At 37.2% G+C, this 16,866-nt stretch overlaps 1 protein-coding gene across 2 annotated transcripts in view; it reads left to right on the top strand.

The window, feature by feature from the left end:
* Positions 1 to 16,866, top strand: part of UBE2U (ubiquitin conjugating enzyme E2 U) — a 70,958-nt gene that overhangs the window by 32,338 nt on the left and 21,754 nt on the right. Inside the window, exons 7-8 of one of the 2 annotated variants that reach the window (XM_029230804.1) lie at positions 1,916 to 2,004; positions 9,558 to 9,639. In XM_029230804.1, the coding sequence (XP_029086637.1) occupies positions 1,916 to 2,004; positions 9,558 to 9,639 (171 nt within the window). Of the gene's footprint in view, positions 1 to 1,915; positions 2,005 to 9,557; positions 9,644 to 16,866 lie in introns of those variants that run through there. The other variant, XM_029230805.1, reaches the window with a different exon arrangement.

Below are 16,866 nucleotides of genomic sequence, written 5' to 3'. Positions count from 1 at the left end.
AAACAAAGTTACAGCTCCCTCCTCCAATTTTTTTTTGCTTATTGCCACTGCCAAAGAAGTATCTGTCATTGTAGTCTCCAAATGTCTATGTTAAATGATGTAACAGTTTATTATGTTAATATATAAAGCTATTCTATTTAATAGTTCAGATATATATCTTATTTTCCCAACAGAATAATAATAAGCTGTGAGGTTCAGTTTAAAATTATGTCTTCTACTTTTTCATATTCATAATGCCAACAATAATACTCAGTAAATTCCTGTTATTGGTTGAAACTATAAACACATGTATTTTTTTATGCTGTATACATCCCTTCATAGTTTATCTGAATAATAGTAAATAGTTACTGTTCTCTTATTTTAAGAGGCTATTTCCTTTATAGAATTGAAAGTGCAGATATTCCCAAATGTTTGAGGCATTCTGTTTTGTATATTCAAACTATACTAAAGTTATACCTTTTAGGGTAATATTTTTAATTATTCTAGGGGAATAAAAGAAAGCCCCTGAAGGCTAACAGCTTGAAATTGAACAGGACACCATTGGGAAGGGAGAGGGTCATGGGTCGTTGTCAAACAGTCAAAAAACAATGGAGACGATTGTGCCTGAAGATGGTGTATTTTTTTTTCAGGAGACAGTATGTTGACAGTTTCCTTCCTCTTGGGTCATTGTTGTCTGCTAAGTGATCTGTGACAGCAAATTGATCACAAGCTTTTTCATGCAGGAGATATAATGCAACCTTTCATTTTGTTACCTCCGTTGCCAAATGCTGAAACATTTCATTGGCAAATTAATGTTAGTTTAGTATATCATTTAGTAGTATAAAGCACGCATGTAGCTCTGGAAGCAATAATAGTAGTGATTAATTTATCTTTACCAAGTTTCAGATTTCTACTTAAGTGTGATTACAAAAGCAATAACACACTTGAAAAATGTTAAGTCTTAAAATTAGGTGTCTGTAATTATCACTTAAATAAATGAATGCATTAACAAATTTAGATATTGCCCCATTAATTTCAAAATTGAGTCAGATATTAAGGTACCTATGATTTACCTATAAAAATTAATGCTAATAACCTATTACAACTGAAAATTTGCTTCTTCCTCCAAAGAGCTAGGAATTTAAAATTAAAACAGACATAAAGTCTTTTATATTTGATGTTTAAGCATCTGTTTAAGTCAGTTAATAGATGATTTCACATGTCTGAAAAATATCTGAAAGTAATGTTTTGTTTGTGGAGTGTTGAGAATCTCTGCATTCAAGAAGATTGTAAGAAAAAAATTGGAAATGCAGTTATTTAAGAGTAAGAGACTGTTTCATAGGTCCCGTTTAATACTTTGTAACAGTCTTTGCTCTCCCATTAGGATTTGGTAATATTAGCACAGGGAAGGAAATGTGCTGGCAGTAATATTAGAAAAGAGTTGTTTATTTTCCCTCATTGAAAGTGGCCAGATTCTGTGTAAAGATTAAACTAATCTCAATTCTGGTGTTTCATTTCTCCTCATAATAAAAAGAAAATAAAGGTGATTTTACTAAAATTTGGCATAGAAATTTAAGAAAGTTGTTTATCGTAGAAAGAGAAAATGTACAGCTATGTGTTTTATTTAAAGTTCTTTTCAATGTTAGTCATGAAAGGCACAGTTATCTTAAACCTATATTTTTCTTTTTATAGTATACACATGGATGCACATTTACACTTATTATAGAAAACTGGTTTGGTTGGACCTTTTTTTGTGATTTGCATGTACTCGTGGAAAATTATGTTAGATTCATTTGTTAGAAATAACTATGTGAGAATTTGCAGATCAGCTTGATGTCTTGTGACAAGGTATCTGAAAGAGTCCACTCTGATAAAAATAATTTTAAAAAGCAAACTTTCTTGCTACTCACTGTCTGATCTTATTTTGTATTTTCAGATCAATTAAATCAGTCTCATTTTATGATTACTACAAGACGTGGTCTGGAATAGCCACGTCAAAAGCCACAGAATATTACAGAACTCCATGTAAGGTGATCTAACCTTGTCGTATTTTTGAGGGGAGGGGGGTTGGTATATTAATCTCAACATTCTCAGCTTGTCTTGCTTTCGAAGACTAATTGACACATATTTGGAATCTGAGGGTGATAAACTTCTTTGTTGGCTCTATATACTAATCATTCAACAACTGTTCATTTAGTCCCTCTTTTGTAAAGAGTCCTGGACTGAAGTCTGATTAAAAGCCCAAAGGAAAGATAGGCAATTGGACGAATAAAAGACAAAGTTCTCAGTCTTTTGAGCTTGACTTTACGCCCTTTACCCCAGAAGGAAACCTTCATAGCAGGAGGAAACTTTTTGGTGCTAAACACAATTATCCCCAAAGCCAGAGATATTATTAAGTAGAAAGACAGCAAGAAAACCTGGGGATGCTCAATTACATCAGTCGAAGGAAAACTCATCTGTTACCATCATACATTAAGAACTAGAAAGATGGAATAGGAGAGCTGGACAACTTTTTGGTCCCATTTAATCTAATCTTTAGAGTACTGTTTCATTATTTGTATCAAAGTAGGTTAGCCAGTCGGCACACATTTACTGAAATACGACTTTGCTTCAGCTATCCTGCAAAATGATACATTCTGAAGTTATCAGTGACTTCCGAATTCCCAGATTCAGTGATTACATTTTTTTAGTCTTTATCTTACTTGAAATCCTATTGACTATGCTCTCCTTGAGTTAGAAGACACCATGTATCCATGGTTTTCCTCTTACCTTCCTAAGCGCTCCTCTGCCTCTTTCCTTAGCAATAACTTCTTCATTCAGTATTCTCTGCCCAGCTCTCTTTGAGAGGCCTCATCCATCACTATGATTTTCATTAGCCCACATGCCAGTAATTCCTAAAGCCTCATCTCTAGCCAGGCTCTCTTCTGAATTCTGAATGCATATTTACAACTGTGTAATAAGGCACCTCATACCCAAGATGTCCCAAAGTGAATTCATTATGTTGCTCCAAAACCTATTCTCCCTCCTTCATTACCTCTCTTGGTTAGTGGTAGATCACCGTTCTTGCATTTACTTGCCAAGCCAGAATCATAGACATTCCCTAGTCCTCTTTATCTCCCTTATTAAGCCTTACTGATTTTATCTCCTGCAACATTACAAATGTCTCCCCTCTACTCCACCTCCATGACCACTGCCTTAATTTGTGGTCTCATCGTGTTTCATCTCATCATTGTGATAGTCTACTAATTGGTTTTAAGAGAACAAAATATCACCCAGGAAAAAAAAATCATATCTAGTTTTAAGACACAAATTAGAGCAAAAAGGAGTACTAAGCTTAATAAATATGAAAATGTGAGGTCAATAATTTCTAAGAAATTACTTGTTCTTTCAGGATGTTGGTTATTAGTTATTTTGTGATTACACATTATCTTCCTCACTGACTCGTAGATTAGTGATTAAGAAAAATAACTTGTTCAAGGTGCTTTAAGGAGTAGTCTTTAACAACACTATCAGTGTAAAAGAGTTTTATTGATTTTGATACCAGATTACATGAACGTTTACTTCATTTAAAATATTTTGATTGAGTGCTTCTTAGTCAATTCAGCAAACACATCTTGAGTACTTGCTATGTAAGAGGCTCTGAGGAGCTCAGATGGGTTCCAGGAGGTGATAACCCTTAACAGATGTGGTGTCAAGAGGCAGTTGGCATGCTCCAGGGAATGATTCAGCGTCCAACTCCTTCAAACAAAAAACAAACAGATTGTTATAGGATGGTGCTTTATGGAATAACGTGTAAATATATGAAGGCTCTTGGAAACTCCAAACTGCTAGGAAAAAAACAGAAGCACATGCCCAAACAAAGAAATTCCGAAATGATTGTCTTATAATAAAGAATAATTTTAAAATGGAAGTAATAATGAAGTATCACTGGCTACAATTTCTTCTTCAAAAGAGTTTGACACCAAAATATTTAAGTTGGTTCTTGTTTCTACATCTGTCACTAACCTAGTATGTAATTCATTTCTCTTTATGAAGGCAATAGCTGGTAATGGTTACCTCTAGCCCAGAAGAATTTTGGAGACTTTGATTCTAGCCCTTGGTGCAAGATTTCACAATCACTCTGCCTCTCTTTCCTACAGAGATTTGTCATAAGAATGTTTCAAAAGCTTTCCTTCGATAATAACCGGCACTTAATTAAAGAAAATTAAATGTAAACCTTACATGTGCTGCTGGCCAATTTTGTCTTTGGATAGTTCAGTTGGATGAGATCCAATACTATCTTTTTTAATGGCTTAATTTCCTGGCAATAAGAAAGATGAAGCTGTTAGATTATAGAATGCTTCTTTAACTACTCAGAAATAAAGGGGGAACTTCTAATAACTTCCTTTTCTACAGTTATATTTTTATCACTGGAAAGATTATTAAACTCTTGTGCATATTTTTAAAAGCTTTTCATTTTACGAATAGTGATGAGTAAGGTTATATTATGATTTTTTTTTTTTTTTTCGGTACGCGGGCCTTTCACTGTTGTGGCCTCTCCCGTTGCGGGATGCGCAGGCTCAGCGGCCATGGCTTACGGGCCTAGTCACTCCGTGGCATGTGGGATCTTCCCAGACCGGGGCACAAACCCGTGTCCCCTGCGTCGGCAGGTGGACTCTCAACCACTGCGCCACCAGGGAAGCCCTATATTATGCTTTTGAGTATTAACTGTATTGCATATCTTTGTGCCACAAACCTATACATAGTCATGTATGCCATAATACTAGTAAGTTTATTCTTGTATAACACAGTTTACAGAGTATACTCCGTATTGTTTTTCTTGTTTATTTTTAATTGAGATATAGTTGATGTACAATCTTATGTAAGTTTCAGGCATACAACTTAGTGATTCACAATTCTTAAAGGTTACGGTCTGCTTATAGTTATAAAATATTGGCTATATTCCCTGTGTTGTACAATATATTCTTGTAGCTTATTTTATGCATAGTAGTTTGTACCTCTTAATCTGTATTTTTTAATCATCCCAATCTTATTGTCCTTTTATTCACTTATCAACCAATATTTATTGAACACCTAGTATATGTCATGCAGAGTTGTATATCAACCCAATGAGCTCAGCATTATTATTACTCTGTTTTACACATGAGAAAACCAAGACCAAAGGAAGCTAAGTAATTTACCTAAGGTCACACATGGACTATCATATATTGGTAAGAGTGTAAATTCTGGATACATATTGCCAGGGTTTAATCCTGGCTCTGCAATTTACTAGCCGTGTGACCTTGGATAAGTTTCTTAACCTCTCTATGTCCCAGTTCTCTCATCTGTAAAATGAGAATAATCACAGAACGTACATCATAACGTTGAAGCGCTATAATGGTGCCTAGTGCATAGTGAGTGCTCAGTAAGTGTGGCTAATATTTATTCGTACAAGTGGGCTGTGGCCCAAAGACTTGAACCAAGTCCTCTGACTCCATATTTGTTCTTCCCTCTATATTATATTGCCTCCATAATATGATATAAAATTGTAATTTCTGTATAACTTGAGATTTAAATTCAAACTCTGAAGTATGTGCAGTACGTTTTCAGTAATTACAATGATTTGCTCATAATCATAGACAATCATATGGGAAAATGTACTGATGATCCACTATTCTCTGTCCATCACTACAGAATGGCAAATTAAAAGTTTGGCAGAGAACAAACCAATACATCTGGCTGTGGGGCAACAGCAGCTTAATGACAGAATATGATCCCCATAAGGAAATGTTTATGTTATACAAAAAGAATTCCTTCAGACCAGTGTACCCTGTAATAGTGAGCGGAGGCTTCCTGATGTTTCTTTGCTGTCATCAGGACAGACCAAACAGCCTGAAGCATCATGGGAATGCTTGCTTTCACCTTAGGATACTTTCATTCCTTGAGTCTTTGAGCCAGCAGTGAGGGCAAATGTCTCCAGAAATGCATTTAGATGCAAGAAGCAGTATCATCGACTTCTAATGCAGTGGTCTCAGTCTTGACTGCTCCTTAGAACCACCAGAGGAGCTCGTGCACATTCCCCGTGTAAAGGGTGCACCCCCAGACCAATTACAGTAGGATCTTTGGGAGCAGGACCAGGGAGTAGTAGTTTTTACAGCTGCCCAGGTGGTTACAGTGTGCAAGCCAATGGAGAAGCCCTAGTGGGAAGAACCTGATATCAGAAGTTAGAGACTCCTAGCCTTATACTAGTTTTGCAGACACAGTTAAGTGAATTTAGGTTAGTCATTTAACCTAATTTAGGTTAGTCTTTGTACCTCATTTTTCATTTCTATTCATTGACAAAAATATTCAACTCTATTTTAAGTTCCTCTATGGTTAGCATAAGATAGTATATGTGAAAATAAAACATGCCAAGGTAAGTTAGTGCTTATATATTTCTTTGGACATGACAGTCCCAGAGTGGAAGAAAAATTTTCAGATCAACCTATACAGATGTTGGACAATAGGTGTGTCATAGAAAAAGCAGAGTAGAAGCAATGTCCAGTAATCCTCAGAAGGAAAGGAAGGAAGAAGTATACTATGGAGGCAATAGAGGATGCTTTTCTACACAGATTACAAAACTGCCACAAGGGCAAGGTATGATAGTGATGGGGGGGGATTTTAACTTCAAGAAGTTCTGACAAAATTTCACTGGTCCTCATTTCTTCATTATTTCCCTCCCATCAACATCATCCACTGAGCATCTTCTATGTCTATCAATGGGCTTTGCTGAAGACAAGAACATAAGTATTATGATAAGCTTTTTGAGACATTTACAGTCAGATGGTAGGAGACAGATAAGTGAAAAAATTATGGGGATAAAATAGGAAGTGTTAAAAGTTTGTACAGATACTGTGGCATATTTCATCTCTTGGATAATAGAGAAAGCGTTGGAGAAAATGAGTCAATAATATAAAAGAAATGAGAATACAGTAAGTCCCCTACATACAAACGAGTTCCGTTCCGAGAGCGTGTTCGTAAGTCCAGTTTGTTCATAAGTCCAACAAAGTTAGCCTAGGTACCCAACTAACACAATCAGCTACATACTGCTGCTTTTATGCTTGCCTCCAGATATTCTGGGCTTGAAATAAAGATACTGTATTACTGTACTCTACGCCAAAAGTACACAAAAGCACAACCACTTGTAGAGTATGCACGCATGTGACAGTGTACACCAGACACATGAACTAACTTACATGATTGGACATGCGAATGCATGTTTGCATCTTTGAAAGTTCCCAACTTGAAGGTTCGTATGTCGGGGACTTACTGTATTCAGGAAAGATAATCATGCCATTTGGGGTTTCATAATATAGAAGGAAGAGACTGCCATACATATTCAAATAGAAAATGTAGGAACAGCAGTTCCAAAAAATTAAGGAAAGACATGGATTATCCTTGAGTAGAAACATCGAGTAAATTTCAGGAGTTCCCTAGTGGCCTAGTGGTTAGGATTTGGCTCTTTCACTGCTATGGCCTGGGTTCAATACCTGGTCAGGGAACTTAACATCAAATAAATTTTAAATTTTGTTTAGGTAGTAATGAATAGTACATGTGAGAACACATTACTCAACCTTTCTGTGTCTGTCTGTTCATCTGTGAAGTGGGTATTATAATGGTAAGCACTGCATATCTACTTTACAAGTACCCCCATATATAGTAAGAATTCTATTAATATTAATTATTATAATCATCTAAAGGAAATAATGAATCCTGCTAAGAACTCTGGGGAGTACAGATTTGCTTCCTTAAAGGAAGGAAGGAATATATTCCAAATAATAATAAAGAGTATTAATGAAGTCTATAAGAATATGTATGTATGTGTGTTTGTGTGTGTTTGAAGAAGATAAAGAATAGATTGGAACATTGCTGGTGAATATCATGTAATATTAATAGAAGAAAAGGAGAATTATTCAGTTTAAAAGTTTTCTCTATCAATGACAAATTTCATCAAGCTGGAAGGGGTTAATTTATCATTGTTAAGAAGTAAGCGCCAGGGCTTCCCTGGTGGCACAGTGGTTGGGAGTCCGCCTGCCGATGCAGGGGACACGGGTTCGTGTCCCGGTCTGGGAAGATCCCACATGCCACGGAGCGGCTGGGCCCGTGAGCCATGGCCGCTGAGCCTGCGTGTCCGGAGCCTGTGGCCCGCGTAACGCAAAAAAAAAAAAAGAAGCTCCAGATAGAGACAGGACTGGTGGGGAGCATCTGGTTGGTTAAATAGATCAGGACTATAAACCCAGGACAATTAGAAGGAGAAGAGAGAGCGAGAAAGAGAGAGAGAAAGCACACAAGCGAACAGGGGAGGGAGCGGGGAGAAAAGGAAGGATATATATGTGCGTGTGTGAATGATCTGGATTAATAGTATTTTGTGTAAAAACTGCCAGTGCTTAAGCATAGTAGGTTTTCCGTAAATTTTATGTGAATTTGATTGAAGGCCTAAGGCTTATAATTAACCACAAACATATGAGCCGGTGGTATAATGTGATTTCCTGAAAATACTAATGCATATCTGAGCTAAATTGAGAGAAGTCCAGCACACAGATGGAGGGAGGTAGCAATCCCACCTGCATCTTGCTATTGATATGAAATCAAGATTCTGAGCCAGTTCGGGATGAAAACTTTAATAGGAATATCAACAAAGTTCACCACCAGGATGAGGATGGTTAGGTCTCTAGAAAATCATGACTTAAGAAAAAGTTGAAGGAACTGAGGCTGCCCTGAGAGCTATCTTCAAATATTAGAGGGATCCTTTCCATAGGGGAGGGATAAATTTACTCAGAATTGCCGAGGAGGTCAGAAGGAGGAGCAGTGGAAACTCAGCCCTCAGATTAAGGAAGGACATTGTGACCTCGGTAACTGTCAATGAAACCGGCAGTCTCCCAATAACAAAGAGACAAGGGGGCTTCCCTGGTGGCGCAGTGGTTGAGAGTCCGCCTGCCGATGCAGGGGACATGGGTTCGTGCCCCGGTCTGGGAAGATCCCACATGCCGCGGAGCGGCTGGGCCCGTGAGCCATGGCCTCTGGGCCTGCGGGTCCGGAGCCTGTGCTCCACAACGGAAGAGGCCACAACAGTGAGAGGCCCGCATACCGCAAAAAAAAAAAAAAAAAAAAAAAAAGAGAGGCAAGGGATTCATTTAGAGGCTGGATGATCATCTGTTGCAGATTCTTGCTTTGTAGAAGATCAAGATCTGTAATGTCACTTTCAAACTCCCTGATTTTATTTTTTCCCTTGAAGTGCTGCATTAGAATTTTGTTAACCTATGGTATCAGTTTCTGTATGAGTTATTTTAAAACTATCCTCGTTTCTATAAATGATATATAAACAAATACCATGATAAGTTACAAAGTCACAATCTGTTTCTTTCAAACAATATCCAGTATCACAAAGTTTAAATTAAAAGAAGAAATTTGGAGAGTGTCTGAGGATCGTAATGTGACTTGAACGATAATAGTATGTGTTATTGCCACATACTAACTTAAGGAGAAATAAATTATTGTAAACTTTAAACTATTATTAAAGAATGTATGCATAGCTCTTTTTAAAAATATTCTAATTTCAGTGCTTGAAGATCCAAATTTCATTGGAGAGTATTACAAATGGAAGAAAAATGAGCTAAGACGACCTAAAGAATGGGGTTTAAAGTAAGTAATTTTAACTGTCTAGAATATTATCCTATGAACTTGAAATATCTATTATTCACTTTCTACTAACTGAACTATCAGAGGAAACCCATTGGATTTCTTTTAAACATAAGAACAAAAATAAGAGGTATCATTTTGTCCTTTCACATGAACCCAGGTGGGAAACAGCTTTGCTATCTCGCGGCTGCCAAAGGTGGGGATAAGAACATGAGCCACAGTGAAGGAATCCCACAATACCTTTCCTATTAATCTTCTTATTTCCATTCTTAACCTTATCAAAATAGAACTTAGAAACAGGAAGAAAGAAAAACCAGCCTGTTTACATATCACCAGTTAGTATTTCTTTCTTCTCCTGGTTCCAAACACCTTTTCCTCTTTTCACAGATGGATTTCTCACTCAGGAACCAAATATATTAAATCTAGTGAGGAAGTCTGTAATTAAATACAAAGATAAATTATTACAATGTCTTTTGGAATGATTGACTCTTGGACCACATTAAGGAAGGGACCTTAATCTCATCTTCAGTCTCTTGACTCCTAAAGGCAGTTTTTCTGCTTCATCATGAGATTCCATCTCAGCTCTGTGGTACTGGCTGTGTTGCAGTGGTCATTTATTCTGGAGGGCTTATTGCAAAGCGTTCAGTGAATGTGCTACCACAAAGCTAGGGGAATTAAAGTTCCTATTTTTTGTATTTACATCATTTTTATTAGCTCCTTGTTAGCATTGTGACCTCTTTTCTAGATGAAAATAATAGGATTAATAAAAACAATGTGCTGTATTTTGAATTTGTGTAGAAATCAAGGCTCTTAAAATAGACTTTCCTATCCTTTAATATCATAGTTCAGATTGGATTTTTTGGTTAGATATTCTTTTTTCAGTTGATTTCTGCAGCAACTTTCCTTCAAGCCAAAGGGGAGGAAAGCTTTTGCATTAGAAACTTTTCTGCTTTCAGAGTAAATTATAAGCAGTAGAAAAGTTTTTATGAAGCAGAAGTTGAAGAAGTGTCAGCATGGTTTTTTTCTTGAAGGCATGTTTCAAGTTTCATTTAAAGAAACCTACTTAGAATATAAGGTTAGTTTTGCTGTGACATGACTTCCTTTTTGATTTCCTTTAACAGAACTGCTTTGTTTTATTTGTTTGATTATTGATTCATTATGTAAGGCCAGCATCCCACAGAACCCCAAAATGTAGAAAAAGTAGGACCATGTCATTTTCAACTTATCCACCCACTTCTCCATATGGCTGAAATAATTGTGAACTGTTTGAATGCTAGAACATTTTCCTAAATACATTATTTGAAGTTATAGGTCAAATTATCATGTGCGTGGTGACCCTGTCAGAATAAAACTCTCACACCTTATGCCATCTGGTGGTTGAAGAGAATATATTTAGATCAGATGATAACAAAACATTAATTTAAACATTATTTAAATAAAGTGTCTAAAAGATATTACATTTATCTACATAATTTTATTACAGCATAAATATTTGAGCATGCAAAAATATAAAGTATGGTGGAATCAACTTCTTTTTAAATAATTATTAAAAGTCTCATGTCCATCAAATACATGAGGTATAGCAAAGTGGTCAATTCAGAGTTTCAAGTAGGAAATGTTTGGGAATCTATGCAAGTGAGTAATTGGTCTATGTGTACATGCAATATAATACCTTTTGCATCTCTCTGTTTTTAATATTTGAAAACAGAGAAAACTTTCCTCGAGCTGAAATGTCCCCTTTAAAAAAACCCAGAAAATGCAAATTGAGAGCCTTTCATCTGCAGAGCCTTCAGGAAAAAGAGAGACATATCTCTCCTACCTCACACCCCTCCTCCTACTGTCCTCCCATCCCCTCATCAATCAAGACCCGATTCTTAAGCTACCCTAAATTCTTTTTTCTTTCCCCCCCACTATTTTTTGGGAACATAAAATCTTCTCACCACGTTGTGCTTTCTGTCTGGGATATCTTTCCCAGCAGAGTCTCAAGTTAGGATTCAGTCTGAGTTAAAAGGTGGAACATGGGGCGCTTAAATGCAGGGACACAGGAGCAAGACTCTTTGCATCTGAATCCTGGCTCTGCCAATTACCAACTCTGTGACCTCGGGCATGTTATCTGACTGCTTTGTCCCTCAGTTTCCTTATCTGTTAAATGGCAGTAATAACTCTACCCACCTCCCAAGGAGACTGTGACAATTAAATACACTATTTTACACATAAATACACTACACTACACATAAATTGCTTCAAACAGTATCTGGTACATAGGAAGTACTCAAGGTTCGCTATTATTCATGCTTTTCCTACTGTGGCCCTAGTTCAGTTCTCACATGGAAAATCTTTCTTTGGAGGCAGCATGGGAAAGGGCATGGGCTGCAGTGTCAGATAGATCTTGGAGAAATTCTTACCCTCTCTGAGCTTGTCTCCTTATCTGTTCAAAGGAGATATTACCTACCTTGCAAACTTGTTTTGCATTGGTTCTCTTGAATGAGATCATATGTATATATATAAACCACATAGTGTTGACGCATGGACATTCAATAAATATTAGTTCCCAAGGAGAGGGGGTGACAAAAGCCCATGTCCCCCAACGTTTTCAGAGAATAAAAATAGAAGTGTAAAAAGTTATGAAATTTTCTCAGTCTAGAAAACAGCACCTATCATAACCACATTTATTTTAGCCCCATTATGCCCTTGGTTCTTTTCCCTTCTCCGTCCTGTCATCTTTTCAGCCTGGCAAAGTGCTCCACAAGGATGGCATGAAGATCCAGCTCCACTGTGTCTTGTGGAATGGTCCATGATTCAGGCTCCCATGTCCCCCCATCCTCTCCTTCTGTAGCAGTCTGTTCCTGTCTCTTTCAGCGCCTGTGGTGGGGAGATTCATCTGTTCGTGCAGAGTGACCAGGGCAGGACTGTTCTTGTAGCTTTGTATCCTCTGCACTTAGCCTGGTACCTGGCACTCACTTAGTGTTTCTTGAATGATGCATACTTACCCTGTTTCCCCACTTAACAGGAGGATTAAATGTGAAGGCAGTTACTTTTAGGAAAAGTAAAATGAAGGTGCCCATTCTAATGTAGAGATTATGGTTATACTTTGGGTATTCTAAGGGTATAGTCATAGAACGAACAGTGATTGAAAACTGGAAATATAAATGACTGTCATGAATATTTTATGCAAATTCTTAAGTTTTACACATGTTTTTAGTTAGTATTAATAGGAACTCATTGGCATTATAGGCAACTCATAAATATTCATGAACTGATCATTTGGTTTGGCGTTCATTTCTAAGGCCTTTTTTTTCTTTCCTATTGCCTTGCCGGTCTTTTGGCTATTCCTGCAAATACTTTATTTCTACCAAGACATGGGAAAGAATATGAATCTAGAATCTAATCAGTAGTTCATATTTATTTTCTCAGGAGAAAGTGAAAGATACAAAGTCAGAAAGCAGTGGAGGCTATTCTTTTGACTATCCTTACTTAAGCACATATAACACTACCTTTACATCATACTCTATACCCAGTGATTGCTCATATGGTCATGGAAAGAACTATGCCAGTTGTCTAAGCTTTGTCAGGCAGCAAGTTATCTAAATAAAAGTTATCAATTCTGGAGAAGTTTTACATTCTATGTAGCTTCAGGAAAGAATATTGCCCTTGTCCCTACTTTGAAGTATCTATACAAAGGAAACCAGAACTAATACGGCGAAGCACCTACTGTGTGCCATGCATTCTCCCTTCATTTCCTAACATAATACCGGCCACACTGTGGAGTGGACAGTTATACTTCTAAGTGTAAGCACACGCCTCTAAATGTAACCCACGAGACTATCTATCAGCCTCCTTCAAAGACACAACAAATCAACCTACACTCAAAGTCAGACCACTTCCCTTATTATACAGACATAGCTTCAAGAGAAGGTTCCTGGCCTCCCTTTTCAACTGGATTGTCACCCCTAGGTTTCTGTACAGAAATTGTGGAAAACTAGAGGTAGCTCTATCTGTAGTTTACTAATGAGAGAAACATGAGGCACAAAGAGATTAACCAACTTGCCCAGTTATTGATAAACACATATTGTTTTTGAAAACTAAAACTTTATTTCCTATCTGCCATTAATATGTGCTGATTAAAAGCTTAAGTTTTTCAGGTAAATGTAAAAATATTGCCCACCCAGTTGCTAGCACAAAGTCTGCTTTTGCGGAAACGTTTTGCAGTTTTTCAGTCAATCTTAAATTCTATTATTAAGCAATGTTATTTCCTTTTTCCTTCTATATAAAGCAATTAGCATGTGTTATATCAAATACCAACATAAAATATTCTTATATTTATAAAATAAACTCTTAGTTGTACTGTGTTTCAAATTAAGGAGTTAATATATATTATTTCTAAGTTCCTGTAGTGTCTGATTTTTTTTTTTTAGTGTCTGATTTTTGAGTGTGTGTTTTAACTCACAAAAATATGTGGTCTTCCTCTAGCATAGCTATGTTTGATTCCAATTTCTCCAATTATATAGAAAATATTTATGATGAGCACATTAACTTAATGTATATTTATGCTATCCTTTCAGGGCTATTGAAGTTAAACATTGTTTTTGTAGGTTTACATAATTATATATTTAATGCATTTTTAAGGAGAAATGCTAGTTTTTTATTCCCCAAAGATTAAACCTTGAATGCCATCTAGTGGTTAAAGAGAGAATTGGCATTAGAATGAGCATGGGAAATGTCCCTTTTAAAATAAAGACATGCATACAGAGTGAAGTCAGAAAGAGAAAAACAAATACCGTATGCTAACACATATATATGGAATCTAAGAAAAAAAAATGGTTCTGAAGAACCTAGGGGCAGGTCAGGAATAAAGACGCAGATGTAGAGAATGGAATTGAGGACACGGGGAGTGGGAAGGGTAAGCTGGGATGAAGTGAGAGTGGCATGGACGTATATACACTACCAAATGTAAAATAGATAGCTAGTGGAAAGCAGCCGCAGAGCACAGGGAGATCAGCTTGGTGCTTTGTGACTACCTGAGGGGGGGCGGGGTAGGGGGGGGTGGGAGGGAGACGCAAAAGGAAGGGGATATGAGGATATATGTATATGTATAGCTGATTCACTTTGTAATAAAGCAGAAACTAACACACCATTGTAAAGCAATTATACTCAAAGATGTTAAAAAAATAAAAATAAATAAATAAAAAATAAAATAAAGACATGGAACAAATTAGACAAAGAGGAAAATTCCTTTTAAAAAATAATTTTGCTTAATCTCTGCTTAGATGTTTTTAGAGACAGGAAGCTCAGTACTTCAGGAACATTCAAATAGCTCTAATCTTCCTTATTTCTAGCTTAAATCCAGCACCTTGTGATATTCAACCGTTCCACATTTCTTTCATTCATTTAACAGACTTTCTTGAACACCTACCATGTGCTTTTACATTTGTCTGCAAAACCATCCAGAAAATGAGAAATTATCTCCATTTGATAAAGAATATTTTAACAGAAAAAAAAAAAAAAAAAACCTCCCTAAGGTCACACACTCAGTAAGTGACAGAGCTGAAATTCAAATCCAGGCCTACCAGATGCTACAATGAATGCTTTGTTTGATTAGATCCAGAATCAGCTCAGACACTGAGGATCCAGGCTTGGCTTTGGATATGGGTAGAAGACATGATTCAAGGGGTGCTGCTGTGGCAGAAAAGAAAGTACTGCCTCTTGTCCTGGGAAACAACACAAATAAGGCTCTTCTGTTTTGTGGACTTGCCCTTTAAGTCTCAGAAAATAGCCATCATGTCTTTCTCCCACCTCCTTTTAAGTTTTCTATTTTTAGAATAAACACACCCAGTTCTCTCAACTATTTTTTTCAATGAATTTAATACTCTTTATTGTTTCCCTTTTATGGATATGATTCATTTAATCAGTTTTTCTCTCAGAATGTTGCCCTCACATTTTACCATGGATTTCTGGTTGTAGCACAGAATCTGCTGGATCCTCCTTTATTACCAACAGCATGGCTTAAGGCTGCGTCCCCTTACATCTCTCTTCAGAATGAGGGGTTTTGAGTCAAAAACACATACTGGGCTTTCCCCCACCAAGGGAATCTCTTCTTTGGCTCTGCTCCCACGTAGAATACTCTTTTGAGGGAGGGGTCTCTCTGTCTCTTGCCCTCTCTCCCTCTCCCCCTTGCCCACCCCTGCAACAACCTACCCCATTCCCCCCGTTTCCCCTGACACCTCCCACTCCTCGTGGGCACAGAAATGCGATGCATGGATCGGCTTAGGCCTTGGTCTGAGCAGGGCTGAGATTAAGGAGAGCTAAGGTTCCCTATAGGCATATTAGATTATATTTTACCTGAAGGGAAGAATAAAAAGGAGGCCAAGAAGTTCCCTTAGAACATGTTACCAGAAATCTGGTTACTAGATGCAATAAGTTTTATGATGCTTGTTATGTTCATAGAGTGACTTCTCAAGAACGTGTAACAGTTTACAGAGCCCCCAAAATGATATGAGAATTGAATATGAACAAGCATTAGGGTTTTCTCTTTTACTTTTTTTTTTTTTTTTTTTTTTTTTTGCGGTATGCGGGCCTCTCACTGTTGTGGCCTCTCCCGTTGCGGAGCACAGGCTCCGGACGCGCAGGCTCAGCGGCCATGGCTCACGGGCCCAGCCGCTCCGCGGCACGTGGGATCTTCCCGGGCCGGGGCACGAACCTGCGTCCCCTGTATCGGCAGGCGGACTCTCAACCACTGCGCCACCAGGGAAGCCCCTCTTTTACTTTTAACTTAATAATTATGGCACCTTCCCTTATAGTCATTTTAATTGCAATTTAAAAATGGTGACAATAAACAGTTTTGTTTCTATAATTTATGTTTTCAGTTAGAAAAAGGCAAATGTTTGAATGAAAAAGGAAATATCAATAGTATGTAGTTCTTTGAGGACAAAGAGTTATCATAGGAGAAAAGGTATAGATCAAGTAATATTGTTTTCTAACTAAAGTCATGTTTGCCTTGAGGAAAATAAGATTCTAATGATCTTGTTTGTTTTGGAATTCACACAAGGCTCACAGAGGCTAGAAATAGTTTGCGTTCCTGCTAGTTAGAGTGGCAAAAACTCTTAATTCAAAGGGCGTTGGATGGAGACCTCAGAAGGGTCATGCCTTAGGAGTAGGGCTGTATTTGTCTCCAAATAAAGGCTATTTTAGACCCATATGGAAGGCTAAACACAAACCTTGCAGTACTAAACT

The sequence above is a fragment of the Monodon monoceros genome, unplaced genomic scaffold (genome assembly GCF_005190385.1).
Source record: "Monodon monoceros isolate NGI ecotype Baffin Bay Population unplaced genomic scaffold, NGI_Narwhal_1 Super_Scaffold_18, whole genome shotgun sequence".
Lineage (NCBI taxonomy): Eukaryota > Metazoa > Chordata > Mammalia > Artiodactyla > Monodontidae > Monodon > Monodon monoceros.
The sequence above is the reverse complement of the archived record's forward strand: the minus strand, read 5'-3'. Positions and strand labels throughout refer to the sequence as shown.